This window comes from Sebastes umbrosus, chromosome 2 (assembly GCF_015220745.1).
Source record: "Sebastes umbrosus isolate fSebUmb1 chromosome 2, fSebUmb1.pri, whole genome shotgun sequence".
Lineage (NCBI taxonomy): Eukaryota > Metazoa > Chordata > Actinopteri > Perciformes > Sebastidae > Sebastes > Sebastes umbrosus.
The window spans coordinates 23,006,914-23,019,998 of NC_051270.1; the positions used below are offsets into that span (position 1 = coordinate 23,006,914).

The 13,085-nt window shown below is 38.7% G+C and overlaps 1 protein-coding gene across 2 annotated transcripts in view; it reads right to left on the reverse strand.

Moving 5' to 3' along the window:
- Window positions 1–13,085, reverse strand: part of gpc6a (glypican 6a) — a 169,172-nt gene that overhangs the window by 52,223 nt on the left and 103,864 nt on the right. For both annotated transcript variants that reach the window (XM_037751508.1, XM_037751513.1), the window contains exon 4: window positions 12,212–12,377. In XM_037751508.1, coding sequence (XP_037607436.1) covers window positions 12,212–12,377 — 166 coding nt within the window. The remainder of the gene's footprint in view (window positions 1–12,211; window positions 12,378–13,085) is intronic.

Here is a 13,085-nt window from a genome sequence, read left to right on the forward strand (position 1 = left end):
CTGTTTTATTAACTTTGACAGGTATTTCTGTCATCTGATAGACCAAATTGACTTCTTTTACTTTTGGTCACTGCTCAGTCAATTCAATTTTGATGCGGTGAGTGGTGCGGGAGTGGTCAATACACATTCACACTCTAAGATCAATTTCTGTCACACACGACTAGATCCATCCTGAGCAGGTACCTATAAAATCAGTTATAATATATGTGCTCTCTGGTTTCCTGCCCACTGCTCGGAAATTACATGAATAACATCGACAAAAAGTGAGTCTGTCTACTGATGTGTACTGGCACATTGCGGAGTTCCTTGAGATGTAATTTTATTAATACATTTTTTTGAAGGGTGGAGGAGTAGAAGAAAATTCTACTGAGATTTATTTTTGAGTGGGAGTTAATAATGATTTCTCTTCTGGTTCATTGCCCGTCACTGGGATAACTCTCAGATTTCTGTGGTGGAAAATCTTGGACTATTTCACACCACATATGCCAGGCGGGCCCAAGTGAAATGAGACACATGAGAAAAAAAATCTTACTGGGCTCTGCATGACTGCTCTGGAGTCAGAGGGAGGACTAGAGCGTCAAGTCTTGGGCAAACCCAGAGTACAGAAATGGTCAAGGCTGGCTTAGACTGTGTTCAAAACCACCCTGTGTGACCTTGACTTAAGGATTTAAGGGCATATCATTAACCAAAATATGTAAACTGGTAGCTCCAATGTCACATACAGTCTGTCCTTCTCTCCAAAAACAAGTGGCTCTTTTTTTACAATAGTTATTATCAAATACATTTTGAAAACTTAGTAAATTTATGTTTCCAGCAAGCATCAACAACAGTTTGTTATTGCAGCCATCGCCCTTCCAATGTTGATGTGAATTAATCTGAGTATAATTCTGTTGTATTGGAAATGATGGAACATAATGCAAAGAGAATTGCCACCCGGTGCCCACAAATACAAATCTGCCCAATGATTAAGAGTTATGAAAATGGGGAGAATAACTTTCACCATCTGCCAGTTCCAACTGGAGAGAAATATCTGCAAACAAAAACTAAATCCAACAATATAAGTTATAAATTTCCGGCGATGGCTGATTATTCCTTTGCCAATGGTGGCGTTTATCCACATGGTGACAAAATGTCTTATAATTATGTCTAAACAGTGCATGACTTAGATCAGTTTATATGTCATGGAGATATTGGAGTCTGTGCGTTGAAGATAAAACAAGACTCGGTCAAAACCGTGTATATGGCTGGAACGTGTATGGTCTGTGAATTTGTGGCTAAATTGTTATACAAATAGTCAATGGTCATGTCTATAATGTTAAATCGAGCGGTACATGTCCATCAGGTCTGGCGAGGACACTAGGGGACCCGCTGCTCCACTCAACTGGCCATTCAAGTGGTGACGTGGAATGTATCTGATTGGTCCCTGGTTTTCTGCTTGCCGTTTTTCAAACAGGAAACAACATGGCAGCCTGCTCGTAAACTTTCTGTTATTCCGTCTAAACAATCCACCAAAATCTACTTCTGGAAACATTTTAAGCGAGAAATAGGCTATGCCACTACTGAATCTCTTTCATTTTAGAACTAGATCGCTTAGTTTCACAGCTTGGTCCATGTTTCGTGAGCCAGACGCATCGTGCTTGACGGGCTCAATTGCATAATGGACTGTTCCCGCCTTTTCATTTTGAAAGAGCAACGTCCAATGGCCCTGACATAAAATGAGAAATTCATCATTACTTTATATTTTTTCTTATACTAATGATGCCACAAAAATGATGCAGAGAAAGTTTATAGTATAACACTTTTGATATTTAATGCTTTTAAATCAACACAATCCCTTAGAAGTGTTTTCTGTATGCAAAACATACCACCGTTCTGGGTGATATAATGAATATGACCAGCGTAAATAACAAAAACAACTCTGCAACTGTATTTTCCATGGGCGGAGTAGCTCCATGACAGGGAGATATCACTGAGCATGCTCCTTGTTTACATGCTTTGCTAGTTTGACAACAAGCTGAGAGGAAAACTACGCTGGCTTTGTTCAGTGAGGGTATGTGTGTCGCCTAAATACTGAGCGACAGTATGGCTCTTTGATGTGTTGTCTGTTGCTGCTGTCTCTTTTATATCCCAACATATAATTGCCACTCAGCACCTGTAAAGACTTCATGGAGTGCCTCTTGGAGATTATGCCTGTTTAAAGTACAGTATGAACACTAAAACTGGAAAAAATCCAGATGATTATGGTAAAATACAAACTTGAAAAAAAGTATTTTTTTTTTAATATTTCTGGTACATTCACTATTTGAGTTTAGCTCTATTGTTTTTATTTTTCACAATCAGAATCACTGTTCCACATTTCCAGTTTTTGGCAGCATCATGACTCTACATTTAGTACTGTTGAAAGATCTATATTTGATTTTCTACCCTAACTCATGAATCTGTGTTTCCTCCTTTCCACACTCCAAACAGATGCAGCTAATGCGTCAGAGACTAAATATTGATTGGTGACTGGTGAATATGACAGTTAATCTGTGTTAGCCTTACAATGACCTGGTCACATAAAATGAAAGCATAAAATGACTAATGCCAATGATTTAAAGTCAACGCATTTTACATCCACTGCATGATTATAAGCAGAGAAAAGCAATGCCTTCAATCACCTTTATTAGTTTATTGTACTTGTATTGAAGTCAGAGTAAGCACACTATAACTTGATTAGCAGAGCTGAGTTACCTATCAGTCTTAGGAATGAATTAATGGGATCAATCTTTATTCATATTTCAGTTTCCTTTGGCTTTTTAATTCTTTGCAGAAGCCACAACATGTCACAGACTGAACCTGATGCAAACCAATATGTTGGAGAAAAGAGCAGCATGGCTTGCTGTGGTGAAATGAGAGTGAAATGGTTTTTGGTCACAATTTACACAAGAAATAAAGAAGCCTGTGTTAAAGGCAGGGTTGGTAAAGATTTTAGAAACATTTGTGATATTTTTTGAAATTCTCAAATAATCCCGACAGCAATCAAAAAATCAAACACTGACAAAAAAGAAAACAAATCTGATATCTGTGACTGTCACAGGACTGTAATAAACACGTCCAATCATTTCATTCAGGCCACTACCTGCCTGCCTGTGCGCACTCTGCCCGTGCACTCATTGCTCATCACTGGATTCTTCCGCAAGCTGCGAGCTTGACGGCTGTGAGTGCTAAAAATAGCCATGTTCACGTTCATTATGATATGTTTATGTTGTAATGCAAATGTTGGGGGAGTGGCTTTGGAGGGAGACATGAAGGGACGTACTGTAAGTGTTGCCGACTTCGCAACTTTCTCGCTACATTTAGGGACTTTTGGAGCAAGCTACTTACATTGGAAAAGAGTTGGCAACACTGGGCTTGTTTTTTTTGGCTGGATCATTTTTAAAAATCTTGTGTACTCCCCCTTTTGTCTAATGTGACTTTGTGTCGATTACAAGCTATGATACCTCAAGGAGACACATGCAGCCTGGCATGGCATGGTGTGCTTTGCTGTAAGACGCATTTATTTTTTTGATACTACCACAAGGAGTTGTCATAGGAAGAAATTATGAATAAAAACAGGGCCTTTATCGATATCTCTTTGCGTCTTTGAGTTCTCCAAAAGCGCTATATAAGTTTAATTTATTATTTATCTTTACTTTACTGGCAGGAGATCAGAAAACACATTTTGTGAATGATCATATGGGAGCTTTGAAATGCACTGAGAAAAATAGCATCCGATTATAAATTGTTTGGGAGATGGTGGGACACCTTTATCTGCTCCCAGAGCTTTTTATGATTTCCTAACCGGTTTGACGAGATTATAGAAAACAGGATAAAATGTCAGTAAAGTCGTGTTTAAAGTTTATAATTATTAAACAAACAATGAAAGACCTGCAGATTATTTTGAAGCAGCCCTCCAGAGACTAACCGCGGTAAAGCCACGGATTAAGTTTTGTCCCACCAGACCGCTGAGCACTCTGACCTTTCTTTGAGAGGCTCAGTCTCAGTGAATGAGAACACATGCAACATGCAATAAGAGATTACAAACACATAATGTCTGTGCCAACATGCTCCACAGTGCAGCCATGCATTTGTTTTATTTGAAGTACCGCAGGACACAATGGGGTGCAGATGTTTCATATCATTTATCAAGTCAGACAGACAGACACATAGGAAATGAAGTGAGGAAACTCCAAATGAGCTTCAATCCTTGTCCCATCAGGTTTTAATACATCCAAAGTTAATCTCATGTTAATGTTGAAAAAGCTCATTATTTGTGTAGCAACTGTGAAATAACCCTTTCACTCTTACTCAGAATGCTCCTTGCCTAAACACAAACACTGCCAAATCCACTCTGCTAAAACACGTCTAACGTCAGTTCCCTGTAATACGTTTGCAGCTGCAAGAGGTGAATCAATTGCAAAAGACTCACTGACTTGCCAACATATCTGTCTGTCTTTGGACAGTCTCCACAGGCACTCACTCATGCACTTACAGCTGCATTGTAGCTCAACGAACAAATATTTCTTGATCGGTCTTTTTTGGGGGGGCTTTCGACTATGTCCGGATTACTCTAGCTCATCTGAAGTCTTAAACAACATGTCTGTTGTTCCTCACATATGGACGCTCATGTGTTTTTTTATTAATGCTGCAGCTGCAAGACACTACTGCTTCTGCTGCGGAGGCAATAAAACTATTAAATAAAACATAGCTGGCCATCAGCTGTGGTAACTCACAGTATTAAAAGTATATGTTTGCTTGTATAGCTGCGTAAGCATTCCTGCCACATGTACAGAAAAGCAGCATCTTGCAGATTCTGGAGAGCCAGTAGCAATTAGAAAGAAAACAAACTGGCTCTCTTGATTATGCTGAGGATATGGAGATCACTTTCGCTCAGCTCAGTGAGTCATCCAGTCTTCAGCTTTCTGACAGGCAGGAACCCACCAGCTACAGTAGCTTGTTTCTTCCTGTCATGTCTGTTACAGAGACCATCATGCTTCATACTCAGTCAGCTTCAGTGTGTGTGTGTGTGTGTGTGTGTGCATGGTAAATGTCTCAGGTTTCACTTAAAGATGCAGCATTTTTATGTCATACTTGAGGAATGTTAAAGCCACTGAATTACTCTTCAGTTAAAGCATGCGGATGCTGAGTGACACTGTAGAGCTTTTTAGAGAAAGAAAGGTAGAAAATTTGCAGACATCTTTAAGGCTGCACTTTGCAGTAAAAGCAGAGTGTGAGCTTAATTTCTGCCAAGCCATCTATATCATTTAAAGTAAAGCACTGACAGGGCGTTCATCTTCATAATCTCGCAGAAAGTCCTTCTTGGAGGACAGAAAAAAATATTGCTTTGGATTCTCATGAACTGGGGGGGGGTTGTGGGGAGGTCCAGTTACACTGGGACACAATCCATGCAATTAAAAAGAAATGAGCAAATAAAATCAATGAGGATCGCTTACACTGTGGTGTCAAAGGACTCAACAGAGGACAACACAAGCCTATATCTTAATTAGGAGAAATAATGTATACACAAGCACAGCCCAGTGTGTGCAATAAGGGAATACAATGGTATTTACAAATCACGTCTCATTTAAAGCAGGAAGGAGTTCATTACAGTAAATCCATTAAAATAAACCTTACCCCCTGTAGTTACAGCTTGCTATGCCTGTCAATGATAATAGTAGTGGAAATACACAAATTAGATAAAACTAGAATTACCGCCTTGCGGTTGTATGCCTCCGCCAACCAGTCAAGTTGCAGTTTACATCCATTCCTGTCCGAAATGTCATCACTTCATCATTTTATCCTGTTAGACCTTTGTGTTAAAAACATGTTTTGTGAGGTCAGTGACCTTTGACCACCAAAATCTAACAATGTTATGCTTGAGGCCAAATGGACTGTTGTGCCAAATTTGAAGAAATTCCCTCCAGGCATTCTTGCACTATCGCGTTCACAAGAGTAAGACAAACCGAAAACTCAAAAAAAATGCTGTCGGCTATGACTGTCGCAGCACGGAGGCAAACAAAGGGCAAAACAACTGCTAACGTTAGCCTAAACCCATGACAAGTTTTCACACACTATTGAAAAAACACTCAGTGGAATTTAGGGATATCCTGAGAACCAATACTTTGGTACCAAGTCAATGCCAAAACTCTGAAACGTGGCAGTACTAGTTTCTCTACAGTATCGCAGGTACGGAAGGTACAAGGTATCAGGGCTCGAAACTAATGGTGTCCCGTCGTCCCTGATAATGCTACAGTACATTATAAACAAGAAATCCGTGTTGAAATCGGCAGGAGGAGAGCTAGTTAACGCTGTTAGGAGCCGGTGGGCAGCACAGTCCTGGCCGGTTACATTGAGTTACATCATGATGTGTTCAAGCTATATTCAGTAAAAAGTAGTATTTGGCGAAGGTAATTTATAACGTTATCATGATGTGTTCAAATATAATTCTAAAATGAAATATTTGGTGAGAAACTTGAGGTGGATCATCAGGGAAACAAGCATTAGTTAATGATATGCTAATGCTTGGAGTTCAGTTACTACTGTAGGTAGTAAACTAGCGAGCTGGACATGCTAACAATTGCAGCTTATGTTATCTAATAAACCATTCCTTACACTTCTGCTCTTGTGTTTTTGGTTTTGGAAACCCTTCAAACTCTTTAGATGAAGTGTCGCTCTTACTACAGCCCCACGCACATCACTTCAACGTGTGGAGAAGTCCACAGCTTGAAGGGCCTGTCGTGCCTAGTGATGGCTGCTGAGCTATGATTGGACAATTACTGTTTAAGGAAGTGGTTTATCAAAAAATCAATTAAAAACTGCCATTCATTTTGGCAATGTGTAGCTGAAATATGAAAAATGGCGTTGATCACGGTGTAAGCCTGAAAAACTGCAGTAGTGTGCGAATAACAGCATGTGTCCTCTCTCTCTCTCCCTCTCTCTCTCTGAGGGTATTTTAACAAGGTGCTGACAAGAAAAATGATAATGATGTGTCTGTCATGATGCAGAGCTGGGTAGATTTGTCACGATGGCAGGTGACTGATGGTCTGGTATCACCCATTGGCCAAACCATGAATTCTTTCCCTGAACATTCAAGCACACACACACGCACACGCGCACACACACAAAAGTCAGGATGCCTAAAATCACTCAGCACAGGTACGAGCAGGTAAATCACATCCTTCCTGAGGTTGATGCTCGTTGTTCACTGACAGTCTGTCGTCCATGTGCAGCCTGAGAGCCGCCATGTCGTTACGGTAACCTTTACAAACTGTAAACTACTGTACTGTGACTTTAACTTTGAAATGTATGACACTGATGCTGTAATCATTCTTCTTCTTCTGCATAGTGATATGTAGGCTACATCAAAGTATTCACCAAGGTTATTATTGTTTCAATGTTACACCGATTTTAGGAATAAACACTGCAAAGGCTCATTCATTCTGCTCTCCCCTGTAATGCTTGTAAACCCCGCAGAGTGATACTGACATCTTCATATTCAAACTGCTTGTGTTTATATGAGTAAATCAAAAATCATGAGTGGTTATCAATTTGTCAGATTGCCCGGAATTTACTTCCAATCTCAAGCTCGTAAGTCTTGTTGATTTGTTTGGTGTTGCAGCGTGTCTCATAAATTCCACTGGTTCTGTTGTTTATGCTCTAAGTGACGTTTTAATGGCTTTGTACAGCATTTAGAGCACTTGAGAAAAACTTGCCTTCACTGGCTTGACATGCTTACAACTAAAATCGTGTTGTGTTGTTATTGTTTTTATGTCTCTATTCCTATCTGTTTATTTTTTTACTATAAATTCCAAAAGCCACTATAATATATGGATAGGGAATAAAAAACTAATATTTGAACATCTAGTTTTATCTAGTATCTAAGTATTTGTGAAAGTGCACAATACTTTAGGATGAGACAAAGAAAAACTATAGCGTGGTGTATATTATAGGCAATATACAAAAGTTTCTCTAAATATATGAATATGTGCAGTACAGTATAGCGCTGATTAAAGATCTTTGTTTATTTTGGAAAGGGACAAAATAGAGCAGCAGGCTTTATTATCAATATTCAACATATTCTCATGCAACAGTTCCTATGATATCTTATGTAAAGGTTATTCCTCCTTTTTCGTTCGTTTTCCTACGAATGTCCAGCACTACGTGTCAATATCCGCTCGTTACATGAATACAGTCTTAAATAAACTTCCATCTTCACAGGAAACAATTTCCTTGGGTTTAGGCAAGAAAACGACTTAGTTAGATTTAGAAAAAGATCAACTTAATTAGGATTAGGCAACAAAAGTACTTTGTTAGGTTTAGAAAAATATATACTTAGTTAGGTTTAGGCAATAAAACTACTTAAGCTTCGGAAAAGATCGACTTGGTAAGGTTTCGGCAACAACACTACTTAGTTATGTTTAGAAAAAAATTCGACTTGATTAGGATTAGGCAACAAAAATACTGTTAGGTTTGGAAAAAGAACAATTTAGTTAAGATTAGGCAACAAAACTACTTAGTTAGGGTTCGTGGTTTGGCTTAAAATTACACCAGAAGTGCCTTAACTTAAGTACGTAAGTTACGTGATAAATAAATCAACGTTGACTTCTGGTTTCACCTGGGACACAAATGTCGGTCTCCTGGGTAAAAGTCTGGTATGGCATTAGCCCCTAATTATATCTCCAGGTTGACAATTACATGGATTACATACAAATTGATTTTGTGGGATATACACAAATTACAGTGCATTACTTTTATTAGGTATAGCTACGAATGGTGGATCAGATCAGCCTGTAATATTACGATGATTTCAGTGACTTATTATGTAGGCCTTTCCCTTGTTCATTTATTTACTTTCAGTCTCAGATAAAAGGAGGCAGGTACAGTATGCATCTGTTATTGAGGGCCACCAATACATCGAATGCCAGAATGACAATAAACGGCACAACTACTCAACTGTTGCAACTAGAGTTCCCTGTTTCACATTTTCAGCAGAGACACCATGTGTCTTCTGCTGTGTTGCATCAGATGAAATAACATATTTTCTGTGGCAAAATGATGACAGACGAAACCTGGTCTCCATTTTTCAAACAAAATAGAAAATCAGCCATGTGATGTGACTTTCATGTGTTGTTGTGAATCTGTTTGAGAATAAGGTGTGCCCCATTTGTTGTTCTGCGCCAGAAATTGTTCTCTACAGTATGTCAGCTGCAGTAGTTGAAGTCACCGTGTGTTTTGTGTTTTGGGAATGAGGGAACATGCAAGAGAATATTTCTATAAATGTTTAACAGGAAGCAAAAAACAACAGTTAGTTCATACGGTGCTGTTGTTGTGCTCCCTGTTGTGATTATTGAAAACTGGCTTTTAAGTTTTCATTTTAGTCCCACCAGTTGTTTGTGGTATGTTGCAGTGCTATACAGCCTTTTAAAGCTGATTATTTAGACTCTGTATTTATATTATAATTGTATTTGTTCTAAAATACTTATTTAAAATGCTTCATTATGGTAATGACATTATGTCTAATGTCTAATTATCATTAATGTCTATTTAATTAATGCCTGGTAAGTCTAAAATATAAAAAATCCTTCTGTAAAGCCATTTCATCAAGGCGCACAAATGCTGAGATAAAGATCATATCCTAAACCACATTTCTCAAGTCCACTGTTTCATTGTATTGAGCTGGAAATGAGTCAAAGACACACACTCTTGGCTTAGACGGCCTTCACGCTTGTTCCATTAGAAAGGCTTACCTCATTTGACACATTTTATGTCATTGCCAATCATTATCCAGCAATTCAACTCAAAATGAGGAAAATGTTTCCAAGCCAGCTTGTTATATTTAGTCTGTTTCAGGAGAAAATGCTTGGCAGTGTTCATTTTCTGTTTTCCTGGCTCATGTTTCCATATAGCAAACCATAGGCATACGAGGTGCTGTACATACCACATGCAGAGTTTAAATTATAGACAGCTATTTGGACTCATCATAGGTTACTTAAATTGAAACCAGTCATGTATTAATTGCAACCAGATTTTTCTGCCATGACATTTAAAAAAAAGGCCTATAAATGTTACAAGCATGTCTATGTGTATCTTAATTTAATGCAGCTCTGGTTTCGTTGTATAATGGGTTGTTAGTAGCAGTGACAAGCTAGTATGGCATGGTTGGTACCAATGGATTCCTTAGGCTTTCTAGTTTCACAGAATCCCAGTATATTCACTTAAGATTTAAAACTGAGCCCACTGCAACCTACAAAAAAATCAATTGCATTAAAGAAATTAGTGGCGTTAAAACAAATTTGTGTTACCACGTTATTATCGCGTTAACTTTGACAGCCCTAGAGAAAATGTTTGGAAATCCACTCAGTGTTAATTTCAGGTAATTAACAGATTTTTTTTTGTTTTTACTGATTTACTATATTTAACTAAATGTAACAATATATTTACAATATTAAAAATAATATAAATCTGTCTACCTTGTTTTATTTAGCTTGTATCTCCCTCTAAAAAAAGATGTTGCAATATTATTTTCCATTTAGATTTGTTCTACTAATGAGGCAAGCACAACTTTGTACATTAGAGAGAAAAAAAAACTTTATCTGGTTTTAGTTTAGTTTTGGCATTGTTCTATTTTTTGTCTGTATTTAATAAAAGCGAAAAAAATGCATTAGTTATATAAATGTCCCTGATTCAGCTGGATTTAGAAAGATTACAGAGCGTTTCCAGAACTCATTTTGTCTCTTGCTGTTGAAGTTTAAAACTAAATAAAAAGCATTAGCTCTCCTTTCTATTGTGGTCTTACGAATCAATGGTATCAATAGTGACATTTAAGCGTGAACAAAGTCCACAGGTAAATGTCATTGAGGGTGCTTAAAAATGAAGGCTGTGCCTCTAATCTAACCTTCTCTAATAAGTGATGATTTGAAGGGATGACAATGACAGACTGTGTACGGGCTCAATCCATAAATTTCTATAATGCATAGATGTGCTCCAGTGGCGAGAACTGACCTATGATACATTTAGAAGTTGTCTCTGAAAGGTAAATCAATATTTCTTGCAAGCTGCATGGTAAGCAAATCAAAGTTATTTAGCAACAGATAATGAATACAAAATGTCAGCAGACATCAAAAAATGAGCCTTTCATGGTGAGAATAAACATCCCTTGGGTTCTACATTTCTAATTATAATACCCTCAACAACTTTGTCTTTCCAAACCAAAAAACAATGCCTGCACAAAAAAGTGGTCCAAAATTAAAAATCCACTTTTTCTACACCCCAAGGGCGTTTTTGTCTAACCAGATTCATCATTCTGTTGCAACAACAGCTTTTCCCATTACTGTCAAGCAGAGCGTCCCTTTGCGGCAATAGATTTGCCTCTTCACAACCGAACAAGACACTAACTTTTTAACACATGTCATAAAGCTGCGAGACATCTCATTCAGCACATAGGGGCCTGTGTTGATCTGAGACTTCAGACATGCCATCGGAGAGAACAAGCGGTACGTCATCTGATGGTTTCTCGAATGACAGGCCTGTCACAAAACAGCCAAAAGCTTAGAAGAGCAGCTCACTTGACACACAGTCTTCAGGGATGTCTCTTGAAAAAAACGTTGCCCCATTTTAAAAAAAAAAAAAACCTGTTAGTGTGGGTGGGAGGATGGGATTGGGGTACATAACAAATAAAGCATTGGCCTACAAAAGATCCAGAGGGAACACTCTATGTGCCTCCTTGGTATCCATTTAACAGGAGGGCTTACAGCATCCAGCTACTTACAGCCTTACCGAAGTGCTATATTACTCACCAAGCTCAGCTGGAAACACTATAGAAAATGTGTTTGCCTAGGATCTGCTCTCCTTTATCAATCCCAAACAGCAGGGACCAGAGCTTTAAGCACTCTGCCAGGGTTCCAGCAACAGCAAACAACATTTCAGACAGAAAAAAGAAGGAATGGTTGCACAAATAAGATTTCAGTTTTGTCTCTGTAAATCCTTTAAAGCTGAATCTAACAGAGCACATCCTACTGAATTCCCACAGAGACTATTCAAAGACACTGCCTTGAAAAAATAACATGCAGACTTAGAAGTACAAGTGTGCATGCAGACAGACAGATACGCAATGCTTAACAAGAATAACAAAGAGAATATGAGAAACAGGTGCAAGGGCACTCGATTTGTATCAGAATCTTTTATTTCTTACCGATGAAGAGGTTCCATTCAGCGTCTAGGTCTGCCTGGTTCGCTAAACAGCCCCTCATGACGTTGTGACAGTAGTTGTGACAGGGTTTCAGCCCAGGCATGCCGCGACAGTATGGACAGTACAGCATCTTGGTCAAGGCTTTGACACATGCTGGAACTACATTCACCTATAAAGCAAAGAGACGTTCTTCAGTTAAGTCTTTTCATTAAACCATAGTAATTGTTTCAAGACATGCTGCATGATTCCTAAAATTAGAGAGAGAAGTTGTGATAAAACAGGAATATTGCACACCACATTTTTTGACATCTTTCTATATTTCTACAAAACATCCTGAGGTTTCCACAGAAACTAAGCATCAATGGTAAGGAATTTAATTCCCAATCGAAAGTTCAGGGGCTGGGAAAGTCAGACGCATTTCAACTTTTGACAAATATCCCCACACTACATCACATCTTCTGAAGCTTGAAATGTGAAAACCCACCAGATAAAACTGTATGACAAGACAATGTTTACAACTCTGTCCATCTCGATTCCTTGTGAAGGCTGCGCCTTTTGTTGTTGGGCCATGTCATTGTACAGGCTTGAGTGAAAGCGACAGGCTTCTCACATCTGCTTCCCTTCAGAGGTGGGGATGCAGAACGGAGAGTACATCTGATAATTGGCCTGTCAGCCTCCGTATTCATGCTTGACTTTAGATTTTGTCCAGCACACACACTGGAGACTACTGATGTGTGTGTGTGTGTGTGTGTGTGTGTGTTCGCAGGGAAGGTTGACATATCGGTCAGTGGTTGTCATAAGAAGGACCAGACAAATGGACACCATCCTCTATACTTAAAGGGTTTAGCTGTAGCAGAGTATGGAGGACGGAACCTGT